The sequence below is a fragment of the Planococcus citri genome, chromosome 3 (assembly GCF_950023065.1).
Source record: "Planococcus citri chromosome 3, ihPlaCitr1.1, whole genome shotgun sequence".
Taxonomy (NCBI): domain Eukaryota; kingdom Metazoa; phylum Arthropoda; class Insecta; order Hemiptera; family Pseudococcidae; genus Planococcus; species Planococcus citri.
Genome location: NC_088679.1, coordinates 80,133,347 through 80,149,684, shown reverse-complemented (window position 1 = coordinate 80,149,684; position 16,338 = coordinate 80,133,347). Strand labels below are relative to the sequence as shown.

At 34.9% G+C, this 16,338-nt stretch overlaps 1 protein-coding gene across 1 annotated transcript; it reads left to right on the top strand.

Moving 5' to 3' along the window:
- Positions 1 to 9,875: 9,875 nt before the first annotated feature.
- Positions 9,876 to 13,012, top strand: LOC135839654 (uncharacterized). The gene is made up of 2 exons (XM_065355774.1): positions 9,876 to 10,146; positions 10,333 to 13,012. Exon 2 carries the CDS (start codon positions 10,353 to 10,355, stop codon positions 12,546 to 12,548), a length of 2,196 nt encoding a protein of 731 aa, XP_065211846.1. The 5' UTR covers positions 9,876 to 10,146; positions 10,333 to 10,352; the 3' UTR covers positions 12,549 to 13,012.
- The last annotated feature ends 3,326 nt before the right edge of the window (positions 13,013 to 16,338 follow it).

The following is a 16,338-nucleotide window of genomic DNA, read 5'->3' as shown; positions in this document are numbered from 1 at the left end:
AAAATGTACATCTATGGAAATTTTTTCAAAATTTTAAATGGTAGCTCTCACTTACAGCGCCATTTTGAAATTTGAACTTTCAAATTGAAAGTTCAACTTTCAACTTTTGAAAATTTTAAAATACTTAAAAAGTTTAAAATTCAATGCCCTTTTGAACTGTGAAATCAGTCTTGATCAAAGTATCATAGTTTTGGAGGAGTGGGCTGCTGAAGTTGAGTACCTCGAGACAAGCAACGTGATATAATGGCAGCATTGCTGCCGCATGTATCTCAAATATACAATTTGAATTTGAATAATGGAAGCCCCTCCCTGAGGGGGCTGGGACCAAACTGATTGCGGCTTTCTTACTTACTGGGTGGGTAGTTATTGTAAAAAAAAAATGAGCGAAATCGAAGGACATGATTTTCAAAATCACCTTTTTTTGGTTGAGTTGACATGGAATGACTCTACTATGAACTGATAAGTATAAATGACGTACACGTCTCAAAAAGAAATCTTTTCAACTCACACTATCCGATTTGAACGAAACCAAGCCAGGATCGAAAGAGTATCCAAAAAGATCCATAACCAAAATTTCAGGTTCTCGCGTTCATTTATGGATTTTTTTTTGCGAATTTTTGAAAATTTTAAAAGTTTAAAACTCCCAACTACATATCAATAATTGCTTACTAGTTTTAAGCCATTTTGAGCCTCCAGCGATTTCTAATTTTCTCCGTAAATTTCAATAAGTCGCTCTGGAAGTGCCAAAAATGAACTTCAGCCCCTACAACTTCGGTCAGGGCTTTTTCGAAATCCTCTTGACCGTTTTACGCGGTTACCTCGAAATTCCAAGATCGTTAGTTGAAAAACGATTTTTTGACCAATTTGTTAACTCCAGAAAAAGTGGGAAAAACAAATTTCCAAAGATGGTATATTGAAGCAGTTTTAAAAAAAAAAAAAAATTATCGTCTGATTTGTCTAAATGCATCTCACATTGCCAGAACTTTGCGATAACCACCTGAAACGATTGAGAAGGAGCCCAATACGCATGGACTAAAATGTTATGGGAGAAAAGGTTTATTTTTGGCCTTTTCGGAGTGATTTAAAAGTTCTGAAGAAGACTGATACATTGCTGGATGCTCCAGAAAGGCCCAAAAGATGGGAATTGAATTTAAGAATTGGTCGACTTCGTTGAAAAAATGTGTAGGTACGTACTTCATAAAAAAAGTTTGGAAATCACCCTTAAAAAACAGTTTTTGAATAATTTTTTAAAAAATTGCCCAAGATTATTGGGAAAATGAAAACTTATGTTCTTCTGTTTTAAAAAAATCAAAATTTTGCCTCAATACCTAGTTTTTGTTTACATCCTATGTGTGTTAAAATTGCTGGCTGCGCCAATAGCAGCAGGAGCAATAATTGACATTTTTTCTCATATTTATGCAAGTAATAGGTAGGTACCTACATATTAAAAAAGAAAGTTTAAAAAAAATTGAAGAAAATTTGAAAAAATTGTCTCGGAAGTTGTTTGCAGCAAAATTTCAAATTAAAAAGAAAGATTTTAGGTGAAACATTTTTCAATCACTTCGCAATCATTTTTTTGGTTGAGGGGGAGAGGAGAGATAAAAATTTTACATCTACTAAGTATCGATTGCTACGAACCCGAAGGTGCTGATTACGAATTGACTCATTTTTTTTATCTGGCCCCTCTAAACCTCTTCACTAGTGCTCCAAAAGTGGGTGGTTCAGGTGGTTGAAATTCCAAAAAATGTAAAGTGACGTGCGTGGGTTTGAAAATGTTTTCAAACACTTCTTCCTTGAGTGACCATTGCTCCACCCTCCTTGGAGTTGAAAACTTCGCTAACTATATATCTATCCATGAGAATCATTTTTGCGTAACAAATGGTATAATTTTGGAGTACAGAAACTTCTGCTTGGCTGTACAACCCAAAATCTCAAAAATAGGTACGTCTCGTCAACGTGGCTATTTGTGAAACAATCAACACAAACAACGGAACGAAAGTCAGCATAAACTGTTGAAACATTTTTATTTAAAAAATCATTACAATAAATCATAATATCATGTGTTGGAAATTACTATAAATATTTTTTTATATAATGTTTTAATGATAATAAACATAGTAAGTAAATACGTATAATTATGCAACTCTGAGCTCAAAGTACATAGGTACCTAGGTATACTTGAGCCATCCAATTTCATTGAAAAATGTATAGACTATCACTTGCACGATTTAAAGTTATCAAAATTTGTTCCATTAACTTGTTATTTTTTTTAATGTAAATATATTTTTGAGTTCACTGAACTCAAGTTCTAATGGTAGATACCTGTTCAAATGATTTTTTTATTTGAAAGCTATAATTATTGTAACAGTAACATTTGCTTTACCTAAATTGTTTTCAGGAATGAACAATCCAAGTAAGTGATTTTTCTCGGGTCTCAAACGGTTAGAGCAAACTTTCCATAAAAAGTTGGCCTTACCAACAAAATGGCGGCCGTTTTGATTGACATGCTATGACTAAAATTCTAGCCACAAATTTCGTCTAAAAATCAACAAAACGACCGTGAAAACAATTACCTACTCATTTTCGACAAAATATGTACCTATAAAAAAGACGATTCATGTTAAATTTATAAAAATTCAAAATACTAATTGATTGTTCCCTTTTTTCTGTTTCATCACACGTGACATAGATGGAAGACAAGAATGATCCAAAGAAGTTCGAACGATTGAGAGGATTTATAATAATGCATTTGGACATATTCATGGTAAACTAATCGTAATGAAACTGCGATAAAGTTCTTCTCACCAAGCACTCAAAAACAACGTTTAAAAAGGTTTTTTACTAAAAACTAATCATATTGGAAAAATGGATCACAGTAAGTTATACTTATCAAATTTCTCGCTTTTAACGGTAGGTATTCTTATCTACCACTTTCAAATTTTTAAATCAAAAATGCAAAAATTTCCTCACAATGTTGATTTTTATTTTATCAATGATTTTGCATAGGTACCTATTTCAAGATTTTAAAATAAAAAATGCAACAATTTCCTCACAATGTTGTTTTTAATTTTACCTATCAATAAATTTGCATATTCCAAGATTTTTAAATCAAAAACTCAACAATTTCCTTACAATGTTGATTTTAATTTTATCAATAAATTCGCATAGTATTTTGCAAAAGGTATTAAAAAAGTCACTCGTATTCAATTTTTGATTTCAAATCATGACTGATAGTTTCGAATTTTTTTTCAGGCTTTCAACACGTATGTATAACTTTGGTTGGTATTATATTGATGCGATGTGAGTTCAAAAGTGAATTTAAAATCGGAAAAAATTAAATCTCATTTGAATTCTTGGTGACATTTTAACACATTTTGATGGGTCGCATGAGGCTTTTTCAAATATCCTAAACATTATGACCCGAGTTTGGGGCTCAAAATTCTTCAAACATATTCAAAATAAATTTTCGCCAGAGTACCTACTTGAATTCTGGCGACATACGAGTATGTTTGAGTGTAGTAGTGTATCTGTACCTATGACCAGTACAAAAATTGAAAGTGATAGTTCAAAATTAAGTGAAAGTGTGCCATATAGACAAACTACAGGGTCATTAATGTTTTTGGCGAATTATACAAAACCTGATATTGTTTTTCCACAAGTTTTTTGAGTAGATTTCAACAAAATCCAAAACGAGTTCACTGGACCATGGTTAAGCAAATATTTCAATATTTAAAAGGTACCCCTGACCTTATCGAATCAAATACAGTTGTAGGTACCTAAAACTCATGAAATTTTAAGTAGGGCATGATTCAGATTTTGCATCTGATCCTTCAGATCGAAAATCTACCTCTGACACAGTGGTTTATTTATTTCGCGACTTATTAGTGTGGTCATTTAGAAAACAAACTGAAGCAGAATGTATTGCTATGTCTGATGATATTTGTGATATAAAATTTTGTGTTTAGACCAATAAATGATATCACAAGGATACCTCGCCAAATAGTTTAGTAGGTATCAAAATAATATCTCAGCAATCGTTTATCAAAAATAAACAAAAAGAAAAGATCATAACATGTTGATGTAAAACATCATTAAGTACATTCGTGAAGAAGTTGGAAATGGTTTCATCAAACCACTTTCAATTAAATCAGCAAATCAAATTGCTGACATTTTAACTAAACCTTTAAATAAAACCCTATTTCAGAAGTATAGGGAATACCTACTTGTTGACAAAATATCAATGAACTGAAATAAAATGTCTGGCGTATTTTTTCCTAAAATAAAAACGAATATGCAAAATCATGAGGTGATGTGCTTCATCTATTGCATTTCAATCATTCAAGGAACCATTGTATTGACATTCAAGATCAGTAGTGTATTAAGTATAGCAGTATAAAATGAAAAACGTGTATGTATATCGTATTATTAATAATATGTATATTTAAAATTTTTTTTTCAAGTGAAGCGTGGTTTTCCAAAACGCATTAAGTCCCAAAAGTAAGTTCCGAGAAAAAGCATAAAACATACTCCCATTTCATTAGAGGGCTTATTTTGAGTATGCAACCAACCTAACATTGAAGTTTAGGTATAGCTTGATATGATCCAACACGCGGTGTTGAGTTGAATGTTGCACAAGAGATTCAACAAGTGTTGAAAAACATGGACTTAATGCGTTTTGGAAAACCACTAGACGTTTTATGTTGAAAAATGAGCATTCATTCAGGAAAATTATGAGGTAACTATTAAGATAATTATAAAAATGAAAGTACCATCTTGTAGGAAAATCAATTTCCAACAAAATGGTTCCTACTACTTACTGTTTATTTTCAATCGCGAGTGCACAAATTGAAGAATTAAAAAAAACACCACGCGAAAAGTACATACATTTTTCTGCCTTTTCTCCTTTCCAGCTTGCATATTACCATTCAATTCAAAACCTCTTATCAAAAATTATGTTTGTATTTCACTTCTGAGGAATTGTGATTTTTTGAAAGTTTTTGCCTTATATTTTCGAATTACGTTGATGATATTGATGTCGTTTTCTTGTGATTCGATACTGCTGAGCACGAAATTCGTATGAAAAAGATTCCATGTTGTAAAAGCAGCTTAATTTTGAAAATGGTGGAAATTTAGGAGAGGGCTGAGTGAGTATCGAATCATAAGAAAACAACGAAAACGACACCAAATTCATCAAAGTACATAACTTTATTTCAAAAATGAATAGAAATTCAGGAGGGGGCTGAGGGCTCCGGAGGGGCAGTTTCAGTGTAGGAGAAAATTTGACGCCATATTCGTGCTCAGTGGTATCGAATTATAAGACAACGACACCAACGTCATCAAAGTAACTTTATTCCCAAAATAGTGAAAATTGAGGTGGGGGCTGAGGGCGCCGGAGGGGCTGTGGGGGTGTAAAACAAAATCTAACGTCATATTCGTGCTCAGCGATATCGAATCATAAGAAAACGACACCCTACTCGTTAATAGTCATTTTCCCCAAAATTCCCATTTCGCCCCCCCCACACACATTTTCCAATTTTCTAACATGGCGCACCACCGCAAAAATTTCGAAAAAGGTATGGGGTCAAAAATACGTCCAAAAAAGGTGTTTCTAAAATGTACCTCGCAATCGTCATTGTTAAATAGGTACCATAAAATAAGTTAAAAAACTGAAAACGTCATTTTTGAGGGGTAAATATGGGGGGGAGGGGGTTGAAAATTTTTGTGGCGATACTTCCTAAGGATGCACATGTACAACATACTATAAAATTTTAAAAATCAGTTCGTATGGGAACAAGCGATTCTACAACCCGTATGCAAAAAAACCAATGGTTACCATTAAAAAAAATGACCAATGGTTTTTTCGCCACTATTCATCACTAATGGTAGTGGTAGTGGTAGTGGTAACCATTTACAACTGTCATTAATTTATGATTTAAAAGCATTTACAGCAACACAGTGATTGTTTTCTTATTGTAGACCCTCTTAGGGCCAAGGATTCGTCTCAAAAAAATTTTAAAATCAAAAAAAATTTCTCAGCAGGGGTGGGACTCGAACCTGGTATCTCTTCTCTTGATCTCTAACCATACTCTTAACCAACTAGGCCACTGTGGCAGTTGATGAAAGTGGTGTTTGAAGAGTTTATATGTGTTTTTCAGCATTCTGGACTTTAAAAATTTTCAAGCTGGATAATTTTACAAAATAACAATTTCTCAGTTTGATCAATGTTTGTACTTTTAGGTGAAACTTTGATTAATATCGCATCATTTACACCTAAAAAACAAATGCGCTTTCATTATTTTTGATTTTTTGAAATTCATCCAACTTGAATAAATTTATTTTCAAGGGGGAAAAACAAAAAGTTGAATGTTGATGATTGCTTTTGGAAGTTTTGGGGTGTGATAAATGTATGGCATAAGAATTGAGGGGCTTTATGGAAAAGGAGCCTTGGTCAGTTTTTTTCACTGATGTTCACAAGTTCAAATAGACTTGACAAGTTTTTCTACAAGAAAACATTTTCCAATTTGTTTTTTTTTCATGGAAGAACACTTCAATGTCACTGAACATGGTGAAATTAATGAAAAAAAAAAATTGTTAATAAGTACATTCAAAATTGTAATTGTAAAAGAAGAAAAAAACAAAAAAAAAATGACCAAGCCTTTTCCATGGAACTACCTACCCCTCAATTTTAACTAAACAAAAAGGGGGAAAATCCCCATTCAAAATTTAAAATTGAATAGGTATTAACCATGGCATTATAAAAATGGCAAGCTGTTTTTGAAAAATTGTAAGTCCAAAATTGAGCATGTCGCACCTCGGGAGTAATAAGGTCACATCTCAAAAAAGTGAAATTTTACAGGAGAGCTGTTTTCTTTTTTTAAAAAACTTGATACACTATTTTCATCAACTTATTATTAATTGTGAGAAATTAATAGCATCTTATTTTAAAGATTGGGTATCTTACCTTCATTTAGCATAAGAATAATTTGAAAAATAAAATCTTAAGAGTTTTCTGTCAACTATGGAGTTATTTTTTTATTTTTATTTTTTTTTTGTGGGTGTTGATTCCGTTTAATTACGATAGCGTTGAAACGTTAACAAATGGAAAAATGAATCATTTTTAGATACCTATATCCTTCGATAGTTATTTTTTAGTTTTGTGTAAACAGTCGGGAGCAGGGCTGTAAGGTAATTTATGTTGGTAAATTACGGCGGTATTTTACTGTATTTTACGGTATTTTACCAAAAGTTTATTACCGTATTTTACCATAATTTACCAAAAAGCCAAATTAACACTTTTTTTTCCATCTTTCCTTCATTTCATAAATTTCCAAATTTCCATGGAAATTCATGATTTGAAAGTTACCAAAAATTTTCCCCATAAATTTCCAAAAAATGTCCATGGAAAATTTTCTATAATCCTTAATAACAATAATAACACCTAAAACAGATGAAAATTTACTTCAGAAGCAGGTCAGAAGTTCAGAACTTCTAAGTCAAACTACAAAAAATAACTCTTCATATCCAAATTAGTAAAATACCATAAATACCGTAAAATACCGTATTTTACCATATTTTACCGCCGTATTTTACCAGCGAATAAATTACGGTAATTTAACAGCCCTGGTCGGGAGTGATGACGTCGAACGAGATAATTTTTTGATTCATTTCTTCATTAATTTTGAAATAGTAGGTAGGTAAAAATTTACTTACCTACTTGACTGATTTACTGTTGATTGTTACTGATTACGATAGGCTACCTGAAATGAAATGGGATATTGTTTCAATTCAATGAAATATTGTATAAAATTGAATCGTACTCGTACTGTATGAGGATATTCTTCCTATCAAAAAATAATCAAAAATGCTACGGATTGAGCTGAATATTTCGGCTAAAAATTCCAGTCTGTACAGTGTACACTTTCATGATTTGGAGTAACAGCAGTGTGAAGTTTTTGGCTGGAATACATACTAAACTTACAGTGCGAAAAAAATATTTAAAAAAATTGAAGCACAGGAATTTCGAAATTTTCGGTCAAAATTGTGATGAATAGGAATTTTTGGATTGGAAAACACGATTTTTTGCAAAGAGAAGAGGAGAGAGGGTTGCAGAATTTTTTTTGTGTAAAGTGCAAGAAAACTCGTTACTCGTTATTTTTATTTTTATTTTTTGTAAAAATTGCGAAAAGGAAGTCCTGTTGCCAAGATTAATTAATACAAATTCTGTTTTTTTTTTTTTTTTTTTTTTTCGGCAGCATAACTGAAAATTAATCTTGTTTTTGTACAGGGAAAATTTCAAAGAAAGGTCTCAAAATTGTCGAATATTATCTTCATTTTTTCTTGAATTGGAATTGACCAAAAAAAAGGGTCCCTTTTTCTTTTAAACATTTGCCAAAAATGCCTATTTTTTGTAAAAATGGTAAAAAGTTATGTTTTTGACTAATATAGGTATTGCAAGCTTTTTTTTTTTGACAAAATTTGTAAGAAGTCCTGCTTTTCTTTAATTGCAAAAAAGAAATTCAGTTTCTTGCCAATATTGTAAAAAAGGTCTTTTTTTTCAATTTTGCAAAACAGCTTTTTTTGGATAAAATTGCAAGACATTGCTGTTTTTTTTTTTGGTAAAAATTGCAAAATGTATTTTTTTGCCCACCTTATCACGAAAAACAATTGTTTCTTTTCAGGTTTTTACTTTTTTTCAATCCAACTCTGAACTCTCAAATGTTTCATTAATTTTCTCTTCTTCTAGAATTTTTTTCAATGAGACAATGAATGAATTTTATTGTCATTGTGGAAATTTTGACTGGAATTGATTTCGACTCCTCCTCGGTCCTCCCCTTCGATCTCTTGAATTACAACATTAGAAGAGGTTTCCCGTTAAAAGTTCTGCTTGTTTCCATTTTTTCCTTTCAGATTTTTTTTTTTTTTTTTTAAGTGGACTGAGCGCAGATGGCCACTTTCTGAAAGTTATTAAATTTTCGATCAGTATTTTTTAGGTCATTTGGTGACAAGCTTTCTGCTAATAGTAGGTAATAGGTGCACGAGGTGGTGTTTTTTTAGAGAGGTGCGTGGTGCGAAGTAGAAGGGAAATTCATTCGTAGTACCTATTTCGTGTGCGATACGAAACTTTGTATTGGTGCACATGCAACCAGGGATGCGGAGCGGAATGAATTTCGTTCCGGGTTCAGGGTTCAGCTCCGACATAAAAAATAATTCTGTTCCGGTTTCCTGTATCGTTCCGCTCCGATTAAAAATATCGTTCCGTTCCGGTTTAGCGTTCCGTTCCGCTCCGATTTTTCTTTTTTGTTTTAGAGAAGGTTGCATTCAAAGTACATCAGAATTTTCATGTTCTGAGCAAAAATTGAAGTTGAAAATGTTGAAATACCCGAAATTTTAAAAAAATGGTTGAATGAGGCGCGTTTTAATGAAATTTAAAGTCCACCTCACTGCTCACATGAGAAATTTGAATTTTGATCGCTGAAAATTGCAGCTTTGTTCCAAAAGTACATTGTATAAATGGTCTTTTTCATGTCATTTACCATGTCTTTTTACAATTTTCTAGTTTATTGAGGTAAAATTTCAGCAAAAACACCTTTTGTTCACACTATAATCTTGAAAATCGTTCATTAAAGGTCAAAAAATTTTGTTAGGTCGGAGCTTTAAAAACCCAAATTTTTATTCCGGTTCGGTTCCGGTTTCGCTCCTGCATATTTTTTGAAAGTTGCTCCAGGTTCCGTTCCGCTCCGCCAAAATTCTCCCAAAAGTTAGGGGTTTAGCGTTCCGGTTCGTTCCGGTTCAGTTCCGCTCCGCATCCCTGCATGCAACACTGTGTTTTTATCATCAAGATTTCAAGAAAAGTAAATAAATTGATTGGATGAAGATTGAAGATGAACATTTTTAATCGCCGGGCTGAAAAATTAAAAATATCAATTTTCTGATCGAACTTCAACCGGTTTTAACTTTTAATTTGTGTATTTTTTTCGCTTTTTGTATCAGTTGTGTCGTTATTATCAGATCGATGAAGTTTCTGATATTGATAGTTCTGTGTTGTGACTTGCGGATCCTTCATTTAAAGTTTTAAAAATAGTGAATTTTCCATCATACTTATTTGCTTTGGACGGCAATTTGGAATTGCATTATATTCATGAGTAGGTAAGTACGTGAAAAATGTAATCCTAATCAGATAACAATGTCTATGTCATACGAGTATAATAGTATTCTCAATCTCATGTTCTAAATGGTTTGTTTCGAGTGTTCGTTCATCTCTTGCGAATTGAGATATTATTATTGATACATTTTCACTTCGAACTAATAATGCAACAATTGAATTTTTCTTAGATCGAATTTCGAACCAAAAAATGGCCCCAACACCGCCGAAATTACGTTCGTGGGCTGTAAGATCGCTGTGTATACGATTAGTATACGAATGGGCGAACAGCGACATGCCAGTAAACGATATCATTTGGAGGAATGCTAAAAATGGCCACGGTACTTGCGAAAATCACGACTTGTTCATTGATCAAATGTACGAAATGCGAGTACCATCAACGATCATCGTTCCTCGTCTGATTCACGATCAAATCGACGAGAATATCGCTTCGATCTTGGATCACGTTAAAGACTGGATCCGGTATCATCATTCTAAGAATTTCTTCCACGACAATCCATCGTCTCCTATGAACGAATATCTGCTCGGGTTGGTTTGGAGCGATGATAATCGTCGAATTGACTATACAGCTACAGCCAGGAGTATGCTGAGGAATGAGAATCTTACAGCGATGGAGAGGTTTCGATTCGCTTGCACGTATTGTTTCGTCGAGGAGATTACAAAGTTATGGGATTTGGCCGAAATCAAGATCACGTCGAGTTGGAGTTTCGAAGACGAGCCTTTCCTGGTGTACTGGAGCAAGTACTTGAAGAACGAACTCGATACGATATGTTTACCGGAGACTGTTTCGTCGATGGACATTTTGATGCTGGAAAAAGCGATGAAAGTATATGATCTATGGTCACCTATCGAGTATTTTTTCAGCAACCTGGATACGGCGAGTAAATTGCACCAGTTTGACGCCGTTGCCAACCATTGCGGTGTAAAATATCGTAACGAATTGCTTTCGAAGCTAGATCACAAAGAGTGGATGCTCGTTTATCGTAAATCGATCGCTAGAATCATGTTGAGTTGCGCCGAATCGGGCGATTTCGAAGAAATACGTCACCTATGGAGACGATTCAAAGATACGATGAATTCGAAGAATTTCGCCATCGTCGTTCGAGAACTGGTACCGTTGTCGATGAAGAATAGTCGTAATTTCAACGCGTTGACGCCAATGTTGATGGTGATGTGGGCCAGTGCCCGAGAAGAAGTCAAGAAATCAGCCATCAAAGGCGAGCTGATGCGACGTATAGGCGAAAAATGCGCAGACCTGATAGACGATGACGGTATCAGATTCGATTTCGAATCACGTCTCGAGTACGCGGATCCGTTGAGAGTATTTCGAACGTTGTTAGAAAGCTGCGATCGTAAACAGATCGAGGAATTTGTTCGGGCCAATTTCCTTTGGCTAGTGCTGTGGCAACCTTTAGCCGTGCTGAAGGAATTCTTCGTCGAGATTCAGCTCGATATCAAATGTCTGTCGATGTTCAAAAAGGACTGGATAAATTCGTATGGATTATGCCAGGCTTGTTGGATTCTGCTGCGTTATGGCGAATTTGACGAGCTCGACAAGGTCGTTTGGTTTTGCTCGTTCGACGATAGTAAGGTTGATGACGATATTCGTGAACTGTGTTTGGAGGCATTAATAGCTTTAGGCGAAGACTTCGTAGCTCTGTATAAATATTTGGTTGTGAAATGTCCCTTAGGTTTGAAAGCTTTGAGCTTGTATTTGTGCAACTTCGATTGGAGAAAATTGCAGAGTTTTTTGTTGAATTCAGTCTTTTCGCGAGATCATTCGAAAGCGGATTTGCTGATGAGGTTATTATTCCGGACACGTTCCATGGGAACAACATATCTGCGGATGAAATTACGTCGAGCTGAATTCGACGATGTTAAAGAATGCTTCGTTACTGTGATGTCGAAGTATTACGAAGTTTCGTTGCTGAAATACAAGTGCTGCATTACGCTGTTCAGATGCTTGTTCAACGACTACGACGACGATGATGAGTCTGCGGGGAATTTGATTTTTAAACGAGACGATATGCGAGATTTTTTAAGCTGGTGTTGCATAGGTGGTGAAGATTCGTTGATGGCACAATCCAAACTAAGGTTTTGGTTTCCTAAAGCGTTCCTGGGTCAGTTGAAAGGATGTGTCGATGAGAACGGATCATTTCAAGCTAGCGATTCCATGGAGGAGTTTTTAGTATGGTGTTTTCCTGCGGAGACGGATAGAGCGAAGTTTAAACGTTATTTGATTCGCACATATCGCGAATATAAACCTATAGAGCAGCTTTTAGGGATGAGAAAGTATCGTCGAAACGTGTTGAACTGGTTTTTCGATAATGATACAGATTTGATTGAAACGTTCAGAGCTAACGAGCTGTTGAGATTAGCGAATTGAGTTTTTTTTTGGTGGTGTAGGGTTTTTTTTCGAGGCAGTTTTTTTGTTTTTTAAATTTGGGTTTATGCCCCACTGTCTTATCCTCTCTTTCTGTCTTGGATCTATTTTGCAATGCTATTTATAAGTGATTTGTACCTACTTGTCTGTGATTTATTGTATTTCAAGTGCTAAATCGGCGCAATGTTCATTTACTCGGGTAGATTATTTTTTATAATATTTATTTGGTACATTTTTGAAAGAAAAGAAATTTTCAAAAGCTCGTTTTGAAACGGCACCTCCTCCGCCATAATTACGCCAATATAGCTAGAAGTAAAAGTTCAAAGTTAGATTGTGATGTACTTGTTATAACTGGCAACGTTGCTTTATGTATGTATCTTTTCAAAGTAACGGTTTCGTATTGAATATATGTATTATTACCTTTCTGTCATGTCAACGAATATGTTATTATACGCCCTGAGAAAAGATGTCTCGTAGTTTTTATTACAAAATACTTCTTAAATGGTAATAAAATGCTCACAAAGTACCCGGTACACTAGTGGCTCCCATCCGGTGGGCACGATTTTCTTATAAAAAGTGCGATTTATTTCTGTTTTATAAAAAACTATTCTACACGATTGTATCGTCGTAAGTTTCCATTGTTCGAAACCGCGTGTGCAACTTTATTTTCTTATAAAATTCGCGACAATTTATAGAAATGATTACGTAGTTCCTGATCAATTAGAAATAAATGTTACTACTCATTCCAGTAAGTGTAACCTGTTTTTCGTGAAATATTGCGCCGGAAAAACGTCAAAATTCCGCGCAATATTGTATCAGATAAGTCGCTTTCAAGACCAATCACGCCGAATCAATCTCCAATCCTCAAGCTACGGAAACGCGAAGTTCAACGTGTAGAAATAATTAAGAAAAGTGTTCGTAAAACAAAGAATGTTCCAATAGAAATAATCAATCCTAGTGTTGAAGTTTTTGAAGATTTTTATACGAATCAAATCCGAGCATTGTTTGAAAACCTCCCGTTTTCAAACCTAGCCGAGTCAGTACGTGAAAACTTGTCGGAAATGGCTCTGACTGAAGAACAAATAAATACTAAGATCGATGATAAAATCGCCGCAGCTGAAGCTCGAATTAATAATCATGTTACTAAAACGATTACCGATGCGACGAAAGATTTGTTCCAACAAATTTCTACAGCTATGACGACGGCGATAAATAACAGAATGGATGCTGAAATGGCCGAGTTCGAAGTTCCACCTCAGCATATCCAAGTCACGTTACCTAATGAACAGAACTTCATTACCTTATTTCCGAACTCCGGTATAGTCTTCGATGAGCAAAATAAACACCACCCGAATCGTTTCCTTGATCAATTCGAAAACTACATGTCGCAAGTGCAGCTTACCAACGAAATGACTAAAATTATTATGTTTAACACAGCCGTAAAAGTAAACAATGATTCGTGGAGCAGTCGTAGTAAAAATGCGAGAACCTACCAGGATAGCCGAAGAATATTTCTCTCAGTATTCTGGGATGAAGCCTGTCAAAAGGCAGCTCTAGAAGCGTTTAGTAATGAAGCTGCGCCGACCGACTACTCTATTACGAAAGTAATAGAAAGAGTCGAATTATGGTACCCAACGCTGACGAGTATGAAGAAAGTATCACCTAGTGAAGCAATAAGCAGTCTTTACGATAAAATACCACCGGAGTTTCAATATAAAATCTCGAGTGAAGACGTAAACTCTTTCGAACAACTGATTGCCAAATTAAACTCGCTGAAACAGCTGGCTGCCTCAAAAATCTGTAACGTGACCAGCTGGGCTAAACAATTGGAAATCCCTCAGCGAACGACTCACCAGCGAAATGACGATCGCACGTTTCGCGATTATAGTAGCGGTATTATGCAAGACGAGAATGGCAAAACGAGTGATGATCGCGGTGGTTATCGTGGTCGATGGAATAATGGAGAATATCGAGGTGGTTATCGTGGAAGAAGCCGTGGCTATCGAGGTGGCTACCGTGGCGGATATAGAAATTATGACAACTATGATAACAGACCATATGGTGACAAATACGGCGAAGATTCACGTCCATTATCCGAACAACAAACTGGTCAAAATGGTGGCCAAAATGCTACGGAACAACAAGCACAAAATACTACTTCGAATCCTCCGCCAAGCCAATCTCTATTTCAACGACAGCCTCAAGCAAATGCTTCAACATCCGGTAATTCGTTTGCTAATGGTCTATTTGTCAGTCAAACCGGAGCTGCTCAACAGAATTCTTTAAACTAAGTCCTGACTCGTATTCCCGTCCAAGAATAAACCTATGTAAACTAGAAATAAAAAATTGTAAAATAAATTATTTTGGTGATAACATCGCTCAATTATTACTTGGTAACGGGAGTATACGTATGCCAACCTTGGCAAATATTTTTATGACGCTGAAAAATTTTAATCTATCCAATCAAAAGCTGGTAATTTCATTCGGAGAAGGAGAGTTAAACGATGATCGAATTCCGTTAAACTATATCGCATATTGGGTTCAAAAAATCTGTAACCAAATAAAATATCAAAAACCCTCATCAACCTTGGTTCTGTTTCCGATTCTGCATCCGGCGACCAATAAAAAACCTCGTGGTCATATTCGGAGATATTTACGTATTCTATCTATTTACAAGAAAAATATCTATCGTATGAAAAACACCAGGCTAATCACTGAACTATCGAAGCATTTTATCGTAACAACTGGGCATCGAATGAGAACAAATAGATCTGGAGTTATTAATGTTATAAAAGGGAAATTCTTCTATAGTAATAAATTACATGATTTCTTACCTAGAGATGATAACAGTAAAATATTACGATGCCAGTTCGAAGAAATATTGCAGAAATACAATATGATCCAGTCTGAACCTGAAAAGGAAAAATCATCGATAGAAATAAATAAACTACCTACTATGTCAATACCCGAAGAAGAAGAAATCGTACCTGAATCCGTAGCGCGAATTACTCTCAAAAAATCGCCAATTCGTGTAAAATCACCGCCAATATTACGTAGAAAAGTATTCTCGCCATCAAAGAAAAAACTTTCACCAATAAGAAAACCAAAAATTATCCAAACATGCGAAAACAACGACGAAAAAATCGAAATCTGCGAACCAATCACTGAGCAGCATCCGAACGGTGAACCTGAGATAGAAAAACACGAACATATTAACGTTAACTGCATTATAAATCATAATAATGCCGACGATAGCATCTCATCGGAGGAATCGCTTGACTCTTCGGCATCAATGAAAACAGTAGCCACTTGCAACTCACCAGCTAATCTGAGTATCGAAGATGAAATGGAGTTGACATACGATCTATATAATGTTCACTCCAACCAACAGCCAGTACTCTATCAACATCCTGCAGAAGAACAAGCATTAACTATCGAAGAAATTACTGATGAAGTTATAGAAATTAATAAAATAAAAACAATCGAAGCGAATGAACAACCTAAACATCCGCAAAATACAAGTGCTATTCCGTTGAAAATTGAGACTGAAGACTGCGTCGTTTTACTTGATTCCGGTGCTGACGCAAACGTCATTGATCAGGGCACACTTTTCATGCTGCATAGAAATCATCCAAATCACGTTGCTTTCGAACCTGCAAAACAAATTGCCATTGTTAAAGTAGCCAATGGTAACGAAGAAGAATGCCTTGACCTTATGGGCGTCGTACAGTTTAAATTTAAAGACTATAAAATCAACGTAAAATTCCATGTAATGAGAAACCTACCAGGCAAA

Bases quoted from the DNA above. Each gene is read 5' to 3' on its own strand.
- LOC135839654 (XM_065355774.1), top strand. From the start codon at position 10,353: ATGGCCCCAACACCGCCGAAATTACGTTCGTGGGCTGTAAGATCGCTG.